This window comes from Salvia splendens, chromosome 10 (assembly GCF_004379255.2).
Source record: "Salvia splendens isolate huo1 chromosome 10, SspV2, whole genome shotgun sequence".
Lineage (NCBI taxonomy): Eukaryota > Viridiplantae > Streptophyta > Magnoliopsida > Lamiales > Lamiaceae > Salvia > Salvia splendens.
In genome coordinates, this window is record NC_056041.1 from 24,717,127 (window position 1) to 24,732,990 (window position 15,864).

At 35.1% G+C, this 15,864-nt stretch overlaps 2 protein-coding genes across 4 annotated transcripts; one reads left to right on the forward strand and one right to left on the reverse strand.

The window, feature by feature from the left end:
• The first annotated feature begins 523 nt into the window (after positions 1-523).
• LOC121752506 (NADH--cytochrome b5 reductase 1-like) lies at positions 524-3,353 on the forward strand. Of its 3 annotated transcripts, none has more exons than XM_042147617.1 (10): positions 524-556; positions 868-985; positions 1,233-1,374; positions 1,452-1,542; positions 1,634-1,711; positions 1,931-2,011; positions 2,144-2,233; positions 2,731-2,796; positions 2,901-2,987; positions 3,074-3,353. In XM_042147617.1, exons 2-10 carry the CDS (start codon positions 880-882, stop codon positions 3,164-3,166), a joined length of 834 nt encoding a protein of 277 aa, XP_042003551.1. In that variant the 5' UTR covers positions 524-556; positions 868-879; the 3' UTR covers positions 3,167-3,353. The 3 variants fall into 3 exon arrangements, with proteins under 3 accessions (XP_042003551.1, XP_042003549.1, XP_042003550.1); XM_042147615.1 differs by lacking the exon at positions 524-556 and adding an exon at positions 572-722; XM_042147616.1 differs by lacking the exon at positions 524-556 and adding an exon at positions 599-775.
• A 927-nt stretch (positions 3,354-4,280) lies between these two features.
• Positions 4,281-6,439, reverse strand: LOC121752507 (LOB domain-containing protein 20-like). The gene is made up of 2 exons (XM_042147618.1): positions 5,952-6,439; positions 4,281-4,729 (listed from the first exon to the last, which is right to left on the reverse strand). The coding sequence occupies exons 1-2, from the start codon at positions 6,306-6,308 to the stop codon at positions 4,484-4,486; spliced, it is 603 nt and encodes a 200-aa protein (XP_042003552.1). The 5' UTR covers positions 6,309-6,439; the 3' UTR covers positions 4,281-4,483.
• Between the last annotated feature and the right edge of the window lie 9,425 nt (positions 6,440-15,864).

Consider the following 15,864-nt stretch of genomic DNA (forward strand, 5'->3'; position numbering starts at 1 on the left):
GTTATTAATTAATGGACTAACATCAATAACTGCTTTAAAACTCTGAAACTAAGATTAATTACCACTCCTCTCATTCCCTCCTCCTTGAGTATTTTTTTATTTTAAGAAGTTTCTTCATAGTTGAGTCATTTTTTTCACACTCTTATTTTACTGTTACTTTTTTTCTTATGTACTCCCTGTTACTTTATTCTTTCTACCCTATTCACTTTTTATTATATTCTTTCTATTTTTCTCTCTTTCTTACTTTTTACATCAATTTCTTAAACTTCACGTAGAAAAGGTACACCTCAACTATGAGGGAACGAAGAAAATAGTAATTTTACAAAAAAATAATCACATTTTTCCATTTCAATCCAAAAATAATTTTACTCAAAAATAAAAGGTTCTCTCCTACTTCATTTATTTATTTATTTATTTCTCTCTCCACTTTTTCTAATTTTCTCCCAATTAAAAAATCAAATATACACACATAAAACTCCAAAATTGGGAGATTATTGCAGGTGTGTGGAAGCCATTAGTGTGATAAAACCAGGGAGCCCTCTACTTAGGTTGGTAGGTAGGTGATAATTTATCTCACTCGTAATTTCATTATCCCCACCTACTCCCATGACTATTTCATATACTCATACTGTTACATTCACTCCTATTTTCATCTTGTTGATTTGTTAATTCTTTAAATTGGACCGATTGTAGCATTATTCCTCTCTGTGGCCTCAAGTCTGGTATATGACATTTCCTGGCATCTCAATAATCAACAATCCATTTGCTTTTCCTGGTCATTTTGTCAAGATTTCGATGCTATTTATGTGTATTTATTATTCATATAGTTCTAACTTTATAAGTTCTCCCATTCTTGAAAATTGTTAGGTGGTTTAAGCTATGGACTTCTTGGCAACATCCGAAGGCCAGCTAGTAGTTGGAGTTGCTGTTGGTGTCATAGCTATTGCTGCTGCCTATTTCTTCCTTTCCTCCAACAAGCCCAAAGGTTTGGTCACATTTTGGTGATTCCATTTCTGTATTTGAGTGAGTGGTGTCTGGTGATTTGCATGTAGCTTAAAGAGAGTAAATTTTGAATTCCATCTAAATTATGGGTTAAAGATTCAATCTTGCCTAGTTTTAGGGGTTAAAATTTACAAATTTCTGTTTGGATTTATCCACCTAATTTCTTCCAAAAGATTCTAGAATGATGTCTTCATATACATTCTATTATACTGTTGTTGGGCAATTGGCAGTGTGCTTGGATGCTGAGAATTTCAAGGAATTTAAGCTTGTGAAGAAAACACAAATAAGCCATAATGTGGCCAAGTTCAGATTTTCTCTCCCTACCCCAACATCTGTGTTGGGCCTTCCTATTGGACAGCACATTAGCTGCAGGTTCAATTTCTATTCACTTTATTATTGGAAGAGAAGGCATTGATTGATAATTTTGATTGCTTTTATCAATCACACAGGGGTAAGGATAGTCAAGGTGAAGAGGTCATTAAACCATACACACCAACTACCTTGGATTCTGATGTTGGATACTTTGAATTAGTTATAAAGGTGCATTTAGGAGATTTGTTTATTAGAGCATCATACTTATGCTTTTCTTGGGTCTCATTTGGTTTACTTTGTGACAATTTTGCAATTACAGATGTATCCACAAGGGAGAATGTCTCATCATTTTAGAGAAATGAAGGAAGGTGATTTTATGGCTGTCAAAGGACCAAAGGTACATGCTTTGTACTAGTAAGACCGATTCTGCATGCAGATAATGTGATTTATAGTTTTATCGGTGTCAACGCCCTCTGATTTCCTTCGTTACTTTTGAAACGATCAAAAGTTGAATAGTTTTAGTGGCATTGAGTGACATTCTAGTATTTTTGTGGAATTTATTTGGTAATGCATCTTGGAAGTCTACTCTTACTTTTGCTTTCTTTGTCGAAACTAGGGCCGTTTTAGGTATCAACCAGGCCAAGTGAGAGCATTTGGTATGCTTGCTGGAGGCTCTGGGATTACACCGATGTTCCAGGTTTATAATATCTACATTTATATTAATATATGGGTTCAAATACGTTATGGATAGACCGATTCTTCTTTCAAATTGATGAATGTTTTTAATAACCAAATTATGATCAGCACATTTTTTGGCTGTACTGTATAGGTTGCCAGAGCAATCCTGGAGAACCCTAGTGACAAAACAAAGCTGCATCTGATCTATGCTAATGTTACGTCGGAGGATATTCTACTAAAGGTAATTTGTCTAACTTTTTCCTCCGTGTTATTAATAAGCAGCCATGGCGTGGCAGAGTTTTGGCTAAGCGCCACCGGAACGACATGTTGTGTCAGTTTCCTGTCATCCTGTGGCAGAGTATGGCGGCCACCATGCCCTTGATGCCATGGCGGTTATGATGGCCGTTATCTCACATTCTACCCATAACCCGCAACCTGACCCATTAACCCAAATCCTATCTATGATCAAATCCAATTTGAGCTTCCATTATCTCACTTGCATATGGACTAACGATCTTTCATGAATTCCTTGTGGTTGAAATGCCGGATAAATTTGTCGAACAAAAATCTTGTTGTGGTAGCTGCAGAACAGCAATATAAGGGAGCACTTAGTTGAATCAATATTGTTTCTAGTTTTTGGGGATTTTCATTACAGATATTTGGGGTTTGTATAAAATAACATAACTTAGTTATGTGAGTATTTTAGGATCCATTAATAATTGTAGTTTCTTGCTGCAGGATGAAATCAATGGTCTTGCCAAAAACTATCCTGATCAGTTCCAAGTCTACTATGTGCTGAACCAGGCAAGTTTACACTCCAAATCCTAGCATGAGGCAATCTGAGCAACTGCACTTTTATTTATATCGATCCCGTAATGGTTATCGTTTGTTCAAAAATTATTCTTTAGCCTCCTGAAGTATGGAACGGTGGAGTTGGTTTTGTGTCGAAAGAAATGATCCAGGCGCACTGCCCTCCTCCAGCCTCCGACATTAAGGTTTGAATTTAGCTACACAAATATATTAGAAAAGGTAAAATAGGTATCAACTTTGAAGCGCGGTTTTTGTTACTGCGACTATGCAGATTCTGAGATGTGGTCCGCCTCCAATGAACAAGGCCATGGCTGCTCATCTCGAGGCACTTGAATACTCGGCTGAGATGCAGTTCCAGTTCTAGCTTTCCCCCCGGTTTTGTTGAAACTTGATTTTATCTTTTTCTTGGGGTGAATTACTTCTCATTTGCTCCTTGTAATATGGAGTATTCTATAAAGATTTCCCCCTTATTTTCGATTTGAATGCTGAGAACTTGTAAACCGTTTTTCCTTGCATTGAAATAAGATGAGCTAAGTCATTAGGTCGATTCATCTGAAGTATTTTCTTATGTGAGCCTCGTTAAGACGAGAACTCAGAGCCCGGGATACAAATTATAACCCAAAGTTAAATAATGAGTTAATCACAAATTATTTGCAATAGTTTCTCAAAATGACTACCAGAAATTAGTTCGAACAATAAGTTATCGGATTGAGCGAAGCCGACATCATGACTTCGGCCATGATGCTCTTCCAACATGGCATCGATGGGAGGGCCTTCAAGTATGTCCGTACTTGGAATAAGGTTGGGGTCTCGATAAATGGGTGGATGGCACCCATCCAATTAGGACGACGAAGGCAGTGAAAGTTAGCCGCAAAAGACAGAGCAGCCAAGTGGAGCCCCAAGATTCTCATGACGCTGTGGATGCCCTAACAATTTCCCATGACAATTTAAATGTGCTTATTTTTGTTAAAATTTACATAGAAATTAATGCATAATTGGTAAAGTAAGAACGATGAGGAGAAGAGTAGTTAAAATAGTGTTATTAAATAGTGAAACTCACATTATTATTAGTGTTTAATGATGAGCCCTAGTGGAATAAGTTGTAAATAAATTGATGTACATGAGTAATAAGTTGGGGTGAACTTTTCATAAATGAAAATTGACTATTTTTATAGTGCAGACAGAAAAAGAAAGCGTTCTTATTTTTATGGAACTGAAGGGGCATGCTATTAGAACTAATTATGTCATTATCTATAGACTGGAATCGAACTCAATTTTATTGCAGCACCGCTGATATATAAAAGAATAAAACTTAACATGTTTACTAGCTCTTTTATATTGTGATTTAACCCTCTTATGTTGTTTCTCTGATCTCATTTTGAAAGAAGATTAACCTATGCAGTTACACTTTATTAAACTTTAATAAATAATTTAAGAAAAATACAAAAGTAAGGAAAGAGTGAAGATGATCTTTACTTATAAAATCTAACTTAAAAAAAATGCTACCCATCATGTGGAAATTATTGCAGTGTGTTGACATCTAATTTGGTAGTGCCATATCAGTACAACCAGAAAAATATATAAATAATAAAAGTGAGGTTACACGCATTGTAATTATTTTTGGAGGGCACAAAGATAATTGGCGGTCATGGAAAGAACATTTAATTTATTAGTTACAAAATCATTGAAAAATGTTATTAGCGAATGCAAGTGCAGGATCATTGCTCTCTTCCTCCTCTCCGTGGATTTCGCCAAAGTTGGGGCTGAAACTGTGCAGGCTAATTAGGTTGTTCGAAGCCGAAGAAGTGTTGGAATAACAAATATTCTTCTGCTGCTGTGTTGAATTGTGAAATGCATTTGCCATCACATATCTGCTGTTCATTACTTGAGTTTGCACCACTGATAGCTCTGCTTGAAGTGATGCCACCTGCACTTTTATATTTTTCCATTTCAATTTGCACTATTTTTTCTAAATTTTAATTTTTAAATTTTAAATTTTTTCTTGCCATCAGATATTGTACCCCACTTATTCTTCTAAAGAGGAAAAGATATAAGACCATCAGCAATGGCGCCCGTCCCGGCGGAATTCCGACCGGTGTGCCGAAAGTCCGTGCGGGACGTCCGCCATTCCGCGGATATCCATTGCGACGTCCGTGCGGACGTCCGCCATTGCGTTGACTCCCACGGACGTCCGCGCGGACGTCCCGATTATTGCATTAATTTTTTTTATTGTGGGAAGTCCGTCGGGATGTCCTTGGGGATGTTCGCCACTGTGCAGTGGGATATCCGTATGACGTGGCATCCGCAGTGAGATGTCCGTATGACGTGGCAGGAGGTGTTTTTGGGATGTCCGCGGAGATGTCCGTCGGGACTTCCGCACCACTGCTAATGCTCCAAAAGAGGCAAAATTTGTTAGTCACCAGCACACTGAAATTGTTTTTTTTTTTTTTGTATGCAGAGAAATTAAATATTGTTTTTTAACAATAAACCCATCCCACATCCAATCCACAAGTACGGATCTTTATCAGCTTTTCAATTTATCGGTATCAAAATCAGGTACTTCATAAGAATTAAGATAATTATACCTCGGTACTTGAAAAAAAAAATATTTGAAACTACATGGATTTTAATGCATAATGAGTAAAATAAGAGAGAATAATTGATAAAGTAAGAGAGAGAAAAATGAGTAAAGTAAAAGAGAAAAAGAAAAAGTAGTGGAAATAGAGTTAGTGGATTGTAGAGTCCACTTCCTAAAATAGAAAGTTATAAAGTTTCTATTTTTAAGAGACGACCCAAATGGAAATAGTTTTTATATTCAAAATACGGAGGTAGTACATTAGTAATACTTTACCATGTTTTATTGCAACGTTAATTTAGCAAAGATAAGAATCATAATTGATTTGGCCCGGTATGAACATAGATAAGAGATAAAGAGAAATTCATCATCGACTTGAGTCTGCTCTGATACGATATCAGAAATTGGCCACTCAGCCCCTTAAAAGGCCTCATAAGAGGGAGGGTTATCTACACTTATATAGATCAGATAGGATATTCACCAAGTCGATTTGTAATTTAGACATTTAACAATTCTTTGTTGTGACTACATTAATTTAGCAAACATAAATTAAGTTAGAACAAAATGAATGAACCTGCTGCTGTAGAGCTATGATGGTGGAGACGCAGCCGTAGACGGGGTCGGAGAGCCTGGCCTGAGCCTCGTAGGAAATGGTGACGACGGCATCGTGCCTTCGGTTGGGCGGGATGTGGAGCAGCAGCTTGGACACGTTGCTGGCCCCGAACACCTTATGCACGGCCGCGAATCGGGCCGCGCCCTTGTCCGACCCGAAGTGGGGAGCAAATATGCATCCGCTTATGCACTTCCTTCTCAGGAATTTGCACGCGCCACACGGCGCGTTGGGGGCCGGGACCGCCTCCGCGTGGCTCCTCTTCCCCGGCCCCTTGCGACGGCTCTCGGATGTGCCGTCATCTTGAGCTGGCACATCCATGCAAGGCTTAAGGTTTGAAAGGATTAGTTTGGGAGGAAAATATTAAGAATTGTGTTTATAGAAGAAAGAAAAGAGCCACGTAACTTTCGTGAAGGGTTGGCAAGATTAGAGAGAGCGAGAGAGATGGGAAGGTTCTAGTGTGTGAGTTGCATGCATGTGCAAAGGTAGTGTTTTGAGAAAAGTATCATTTGGTGATTATAAATATAATTAATTAGTGGTGGGGTTTGTAACTACTAATTTATTGTCTGATTTATATTGATATTATGAGAAAAGAAAAATAATATTGGTCTTCAATAATAATAATTTCATCTTAATAACCATTAATCTAAGAATGGAAGATCTAATTATATCTCGATACAAATCGTTTTTCGTATAGCTAATATATCATTGAATAATACAAATTTATACTCCTTTCGTCCACCAATAATTGTCTCATTTTATCATTTTCATCCGTCCACCGACACAAGTCTTATTTATCTTTTACGTATCATTTTTTATAATAAACCTCACATTCGCCTAACTTTAGCTCACTCATATTTTATTATAAAACTGATATATAAAAGTAGGATCTACATTCCACTAGCATTTTGATCTTACTAACTTTTTTATTATATTTCTTTAAATTCGTGTCAGGTCAAATATAGCCTTATAATATTAGACAAAGGGAGTAATTAATATTAAAATTGAATAATTATTGTAATGACTATATAGTACTATTGCTATACTATAAAACACTCGCATCATTTCCAATTAGGTATGAATCATTATTGGTGAAGATAACATCATTTCCCCCTTTTAAGATTAAAAACAAAACTCAAATTAATTAATGAAGACAACGTTTTTTTTTCAGATCAGAAGCAATCTCGGTATCTTTGATACAAAATCATTATTAATGAAAACTAATACTATCATTTTTTTTCTTAGTAAGGAAAGGGTATTTAAGGAGTTATTATACCTTCTTTCATTTTGAGAAGGTATCTTTACCTCTTTTTGATAGAAAAAGTAAAAAATTAGTTATTTTGTTTGCCTTTTTAATTTCCCTTCTTTACTTGGAGTCTATTACTTTTTAAGAAGGTATAATAATCTTTTTGAAAAGGTAAATGAGAAATATACATTCTCAATATACATTTTCCTCTTGGAGATGCTCTAAATAGTATACTTCCGTTAATTTATAAGTTACTTAAATGGAGTAGGAGTTATCATTATATTACAATTATAGGAGTATATAGATATATATAGGTGTAATGGTGTTTGTTGGGAAGGCCGAAGGCACAAGATATGTGCTTGGCGTAGCGTGTGGAATGGTGGGAGGCAGACGTATTCAGGTGTCATATCATGCACATTCTCACTCTTGTTTTCAATTCAATCTAAAACTTACACAAATTGTGCCATGACACATTTTTCTTGTTACACCTTATTTTGGGACATTAACATTAATTTATTACTCCATCCGTCCGTCAGTACAAGGAGAGTTTTAACTTAGCACGCATTTTAATAAATATAGTAGAAAGTTGATTGAAAATGTTAGTGAAAGGTGAGTCATACTTTTATACATTAATTTTATAATAAAATATGAGTGATTAAAATTAGTGAAATGTGTAATCCATTACAAAAAGTGGTAAAAGCACATGGAAAGTTTATTGATGAGAGAACGGGAGGGCTTTTGGGAGGGCAGTGAGAGAACGGGCTATGAGGTTGGCTACCGTGGCAGATCCAGACCTCGGAAATAGAGGGGGCGGAATTTAATATTTTATATATTAATTGAATAATAAAATAAATAATATTATATTAATATTCAGGTATCACTAGCTTCGTTTAAAATATAAACAAGCATTAGCTTGCATATCACAAACATGAGTAATGGATCCCACCATCATATATTATGTTTGTGAGGGGTGGAGTAGGAAATGTTGTAGGTGATCCTCACCGCTTGCATATATGTATAATTCATCTAAAAATCTAAAATCATTGTAAATATTAGTATGGACATCCAAAATCATTGTAAATATTATATACACAAGTGATATAATTATAAGCAATGGCGGACGCAAGATTTTAACAATGGGGGGTCCAAAAATAATTTATAGTAAAATTAGAAAAATATAAAATTAAATAATAATGTTTAAATATTAAAGTAAAAAACAAACATATCATAACATTTCTCTTTCTATTCTTCATCTTCTGGAATCACTGCATAATAGTTTCATTAGTAACATTATCAAAGACATCCTTTTCAATGTAAGGAATTAAGCAATCTTGTAACAGTTGGTCTCACATACTATTACGCAGAGAACTCTTAATGAATTTCATTGTTGAAAATGCTCACTAAGGCAGTAGCAACATGCAAGATTAATGACAACTTCACTAACAAATAAACCAATAACTAAGTAGTAAATATTTAAAATGTTTATTTTGTTACATAGAGAATAAGATAATATGGAACACAATTGTAAATACTTTAGGACAAAAAAATAAACACGATATTAAAAATGATTTTAACTAAAAAATAAATATAACAAAATAATAGTATATGCAAATTAGTGAAAATTTTGATTTCATAAAGTATTTGAAGGTTTTATTTTGATAATAAAATGAAATATGAATTGATAAAACCAAAAAAAGTAAAGAATGAAAAAAATATGTTCTTGATGAGGATTGAACCATTAATCTATTGGTTAAAGAGTGAACTACAAAAATGGTCCTTGGACTATGGGTTTATCTCGCTCATAGTCCATGGACTTTAAAAATATCGCCAGACATTCCTGGACTAAGGGTTTATTTCAAAAAATGGTCATTTTGGCTATTTTTTATCCGAAAATACCCTTTTGGGCTGCTGGGCAATTTTGTCTTTTCACATTTTTTACTTTGTCAATCTAATATTATTTCAATGATGTTCTAAATTTGATATTATTTCAAAATTATCTTCTTCTTCTATTTTTTCATCCTTCACTTTGTTTCTTTATTTCAATATTAGATTTAATTTTATAAATTAAATTTAAAATTTAGATTTTTAAATAATAAATTATATTTAATTAAAATTATTAATTTATGTATTCTATTATAAAAGAGTTTTGGAAGGGTGGGATTGTGGAGCATATGTTAATTTAATATTATATCCACTCGAGCGTTGCTAGACACAGGAATATAATTTGGAGAAGTAAAATTAAAAATAAAATCCATTACAAAGGATAATAAAAAATTATAAAAAAATAAAACATTTTTGTATGCACTCTTGGTTAAAAACCTTATAAAATAAAACATTGGACTACTAGATTTTGTATGATATTTATTGAAACAAATATACTTCTACACTCCACGATGGGGGCGGATATGCTATTTTTAGCATGATTGAAGAGAAAATTTAGGCTCTCCGAACTGCCGGGAGGGGGAGGTCGCCCCCTCTTGTCCCATCTCCTAGATCCGCTGGTGGTTGGCTGATGATATGACAGGAGGAATTTTTGGGAGGCTCTCCCTATTGTGAATGCTCTAAGTAGAAAAAGGTAGTTGGATATTTTAATGAGGTGAGAGAAGAGATGAATTTATTTCTAAATATAGAAAGTGAACATCTTGAGTGAGACAAACTAAAAAGTAAAGATGGACATCTTGTATGGAACGGGGGGAGTACATAATTTCTCAGTGCTAGAATCACCCAACTAATTGATGATCATTAAGTCGATTTCATTGTACACTCTACATCTACACGCAAAAATATGGAACGAAATAAGATACTGACAATGTATGATAATGAAAAAAATTAAATTTATACTCGTTCAATGATTTTATTTTTAAATAAATCATTGTATTATAAATTATAACAATGACAACATGTATATAATTAATTTCTCGTGTTTGTATCACCCAACTAATTGATGATCATTAAGTCGACTTTAATGTATGCTCTATATCTTTACGCAAAAATCATGAAACGAAATTAAATACCAGGATAATAATGAAAAATTGATAATAGTTATTCGCGTCTAATTATTTTATTTTTAAATAATATTCAAGTTTATGAATTATACTCTCTGTGTCCCACTCTAAGTGACACATTTACCATTTTGGGGTGTCTCACTCTAAATGGCACTTTTCTCAATATAGAAACATTATTACACTTTTACCCTCTCTCTTATTCTCTCCACTTTACTCATAAAACAACAACACTACATAAAAACTCATGTTGAATTAGAAATGTTCTACTTAGAGTGGGACGGAGGGAGTAATTTTTTTCTTTCTACTAACTAAAAATATAATCAAATCAATGCAAAAATCATCATAAACATCATTTAGTGATTCGATGTATCATATCTCTAACACCAGAAAATTTCCTATTGGACCTCAATTGAGACTGGGCGTCAGGTGTGGGGAAATTGGTTTCTTCCGGTTTTGGGCGGGGCTGAATCCTAAAGTTTTGGGCAAAAAAAAACCTCGGTTCCGATTCGCTCTTTTTCAAGGGTAGTTTCTCCAAGGAAAACCGCTCTCATGACTACATGTATGATGTATACTTAATTTCTCATGGTATCACTCTACAATTGATTATTAAATCGATTTTATGTACTCTACATCTCCATACAAACATCTGAAAATAAATTAGATATATTATATAAAATACTAATATAAAAAATTTTAAATATTAATTTTCGTTTACGTCCAATTATTATCCAGATTGAAATTATAAAAATAACTTTATAGATATTTATTTACTTCTTATTATTATCATTGTATATACTACTATAATTGATGACCATTAAGTTGGTTTCTAGCATACTTTACATCTCCATGCAAAAATTTTTTTTGAAAAAGTGTTAGATATGATATTGAAAAATAAATTAAATTGATAAAAGTAATTCTCATTCAATTATTTTATTATTAGATAATTATTAGGATTGTAAATTATAAAAATGACTACAATATTATATATTTTGATTTCTCAATGCTATCATCCAACTAGTTGATGATCATTGATCCGAGTTCCTTGTATAATCTAATCCAATTATACTTAAATCAACACATAACATGTAAAATTAAAAGTGTAATTTATGCACGTCTGATTATGACGTACAATCTAACCGCTTGCTTGATTTTTATCTCCCCGTTGTATGACTTTAGTGCTATTAACTTGGTTATGATAAATAATCTAACCTCTTGTTTGATTTATCGCTCTGTTTTACGACCTTTAGTCATATTAATTATTAATAGATCAATGTAATCAACAATATTTACATCTTATATGCGAGTGCATATACATATGCATGATAAGAAACGACACTGGATGGGGACTTTATGCAAATAAAAACTGTTCTACCTTCTACAATTGAGAGAACTGCATATTTAGTTATTGAACTATCCAATAATATCAAATGTGTTCCCCCACTCTTTGTAAATATCTTAACACGACTTTGAGCTTTGATATATTATCGTTGAAAGAACTTTTCTACAATTTCGTGAACATTTCGCCACTTTCGTATTTTTTTGGACCCAATGGGCATTTTTGTATTTTGCAATTATTATTATTATTACTACTACTATTATTATTATTATTATTATTATTATTATTATTATTATTATTATTATTATTATTACTACTACTACTACTACTACTACTACTCCTCCTCTTCTCACCTTATATTCAAACACAATTACTGATATGATATTTTCTCGCTCCTCTCACTTCCTACTATCTCTGTCACATATACATACATGATATATACTCCCTCCATCCCCAAAGAGTATGAACTATTTCCTTTTTCGTCCGTCTCTAACGAGTATGAACTTTCTAATTTTAAAAAATTCAAACAAAATACTACTCGTACACATCATTTCATTTATAATTTATATCATTATCATTATATCATTATCATTAACACTTATACCATTATAATAATTAGGACTCCACTCTCCACTAACATTATTTCCACCGCCCTTTTCTCCCTCTCTCTCTTACTTTTCTCCTTATTTATTAAAACTCGTGCTGAACCCAAAGTTTATATTATCTTTTCTCCTTATTTATTAAAACTCGTGTTGAACCCAAAGTTTATATTATCTTTTCTCCTTATTTATTAAAACTCGTGCCTAACCCAGAGTTTATATTATTTGGAGACGGAGGGAGTATATATTTGGAGCATATATTATGTTAATATTATAAAAAAATATGTTCCCAAATATTAACTCTTTGTTTAATATTGATAGTTGTGAGAATAATAATTGCAAAAGTTAAAAAATATATACAATTGTTAAGTGAATAATAGTAACTGCAAAGAAAATACGAGAACAATACAATTGTTTGAAGATATGGTAGGAGGAGATAGAATAATAATTGAAAAAGTATAGAAAATTGTTAACAGCGCAAAAGTTCTTCTAGCGATATTACATCAAAGGTTAGAGTCGTGTAACGATATTTTTAATGAATAGAGACCGCTTTTGATATTATTGAATAGTTAAATGACTAAATTTATAGTTCTCTTAATTGTAAAAATTCAAAAATCCATTGGATAAAAAAAATATCGAAAAGGGCAAAAAATTACGAAATAGAGGAAATGACTTCCAATAATATTACATCAAAGATTAGACTCACCTGGGAATATTTTTAAAGAATGAGAAGCTTGTTTGATATTACTATATAAATTGATGGACTAAATCTATAGTTTTCTCTTTCAAGTTACCCCCTTGTTCTTATGGCAAGTGCTAATATTTTTTAAGCATGACTTTTAGGAAAATGATAGTTATTAAAGTGAATAGAAAGATACTTTATGATTAGTGAGACACTCTTTTAAACACAAATTAAAAAAAATAATTTTAGAATATACTCCCTCCGTCCAGCAATAGCAGTCCCATTTCAAAAGGCACGGGTTTTAAGAAAGTTTTGAATGTGTAATAAATGATGTGTGATAGTAGAATTTGGAGTCCACAAATTTATAAATTTAGCTTTTATACATAAATGTTCTTATTTTATTTCTGCTTTTAAATCCAAATTTGGAGAATTAAATGAAACAACTCACGCTAAATTTGCTCACATATCTAGAGAATTAAATGAACCAATTCACGGTAATTGCTCACATACAAATCAATCTGGAGGATTAAACGCCAAGACAAAGCGAAATCCACACTCCAAATATGTTGTGAATCGAAATCAAAAGAAATCAAAAGAAATCAACACACACGGCGAAATTCACACTCCCTTCCCTGAATCGAAATCAAAAGAAAAGATTTGAATCAAAACGGATGAATCGAAACATCACTGAATTAAAATCAGAGAGCAAAAAGACCTGAGAGGCCATAAGAACAAAATTTCAAGAACAAACTTTGCAAAATTAAAGCAGAGCCCTCTTCGTGATTTTCACTACCCTCATTCTGGAGGTCGCCCCACACCCACAGTCGCCGCCTTCGCCTGTGTTGACCAATCCAAGTAGATTTAATAAGGGAAACACAATTAGTCTGGAAAAAACTCCATCTAGGCGCAGGAGGCCAAAGGGCAGGAGAAAGATGAAGAGGATTAAGGTTAGAGGACAGTTGTTCTAGAATGTGTTTGGGCAGGAGACAGTGAGGTTGGTGGAGGCGGCCGACGATTAGGGGCTAGGGTTCCTGAGAATGGGGAGGAGGAGGAGGCGGCGGTTGGGAGGCCTTTTATCAGAGGCGGATGCGGCGGTGGCGAATTAGGGTTCCGAGGGGTTGAGAGCGAGAGAGAGATAGAGTGAGAATGAGGGTGAGTTACACGGGGTGGGGGTGTTTTTTATGGTAGAGATGTAAATAAGTTAGAAGGGGAAGGGTAATTAGATTGTCCAAATATATTAAGTAGAACCGGGACTCCTATTCCCGGACGTCCAAAAATGGAAAAACGGGACTCCTATTGCTGGACGGAGGGAGTATTAAATAATGAAAATGAAAAGATTAAAGTCATAAGTAGGTGAGAGCATCCGCAGCGGTGCTCGCTGGGACGGACGGCGTCCGTGCCGCTGGAGCGGCACTGCTGTCGCCGTTGTTGCTCTCCCGCCGCTGGCACAACGCTGCTGGATGCATCGAGCACGTTCGTGCCGCTGAGCAGGCTACGTGGCATGTTTCTATCGGCCAACGGATTATCCGTTGGAAATTCATTTTTTTAAATTGAAAATAATACAAAAAAAAATTCAGATTCCCAAAAATAAGGTTGTTTTATTACCGTTTTTCTGAAATTTTTTTGATTTTTTTTTATAATTTTTTATTTCCAAAATCATATATAAATACACACATTCATCATCCATTTTTCACATCAAATCATCTCCCATTCATCTCTCATTCATATTTTTTCATACAACTCATCTATATCTTTCTATCTCACTCAAACCCTCTCAAATGGATTTCACCGATATCATGGCGGAAGCAGAGAGCGAAGAACAAGAATACTATGAACAATATTGTGCCGCCTATGAAGCCTATGTCGCCGCCACTACCCCCGCCTCTCCTCCTCGACCAACTAGATCAATTCGCCTCTACATCCCTCGTGACCAGGAGGGAGCCAACGAACGGTTCGTTGCCGACTATTTTTCCGACCAGCCGCGGTTTCCGGAAGATTACTTTCGGCGCCGTTTTCGCATGTCAAAACGGTTGTTTATGCGTATTGTCAACACATTGTCCGCCCGTGTTGAATACTTTCAATCAAGTAGAGACGCAACCGGTCGACAAAGTCTCTCGGCGTTGCAGAAGTGTACTTGTGCCATCCGACAACTTGCTACTGGGCAAATAGCTGACCTCTTCGACGAGTATTTGCATGTCGGTGAGTCAAATGGAATCCTATGCCTTAAAATTTTTTACGACGGCGTTAGTTTTGCTTTCGGTGAGAAATTCCTTCGGGCACCCACCACCGATGATTGTCAACGATTGCTTCGTCTTCACGAAACAGTCCACGGTTTTCCCGGTATGCTTGGCAGCATTGACTGCATGCGTTGGAAGTGGAAGAATTGTCCGACTGCTTGGAGGGGGCAACACTTAAGCGGCCACAAAGGCGGCGGCCCAACACTTATCGTTGAAGCGGTCGCCGACTACCGCCTATGGATTTGACATGCATATTTCGGTATTGTCGGATCCAACAACGACTTGAACGTGCTCTATTCTTCACCACTCTTCAATGATGTTTTTGAATGGTGTAGCTTCGGCGATCGACTTCACCGTCAACGGAAATGCATACCACATGGGTTACTATCTCGCCGATGGTATCTACCCAAGGTGGTCGACTTTCGTGAAGACGGGTTCTTTTTGCGCAGCGTCAAGAGTCTGCTCGGAACGACGTCGAAAGAGCTTTTGGGGTCCTTCAAGGCAGATTCAACATTGTGAAGGCCCCGTCCCGGTTGTGGTACGTTAAGAATATCGCCGACATCATGTACACGTGTATTATCTTGCACAACATGATTACAGCTGACGAAGGACCGAGGGCGGCTAACTTTTACGATGAGGATGAAGCCGGAAGCTCAACCGCGATGTCTCCCCACGCCGAGGTGTGCATACAATGGTGGACGAGAGGATCGAAACAAGAAACACAATGCGCGATACCCGAACCCATACTGAGCTACAAGAAGACCTAATCAAA

Bases quoted from the DNA above. Each gene is read 5' to 3' on its own strand.
- LOC121752506 (XM_042147617.1), top strand. From the start codon at position 880: ATGGACTTCTTGGCAACATCCGAAGGCCAGCTAGTAGTTGGAGTTGCT. The intron at 986-1,232 runs GTTTGGTCACAT...GGCAATTGGCAG, and splicing joins TTCCTCCAACAAGCCCAAAG to TGTGCTTGGATGCTGAGAAT. The intron at 2,988-3,073 runs GTTTGAATTTAG...GCGACTATGCAG, and splicing joins CTCCAGCCTCCGACATTAAG to ATTCTGAGATGTGGTCCGCC.
- LOC121752507 (XM_042147618.1), bottom strand. From the start codon at position 6,308: ATGGATGTGCCAGCTCAAGATGACGGCACATCCGAGAGCCGTCGCAAG. The intron at 4,730-5,951 runs GTTCATTCATTT...ATAAAAGTGCAG, and splicing joins TCATAGCTCTACAGCAGCAG to GTGGCATCACTTCAAGCAGA.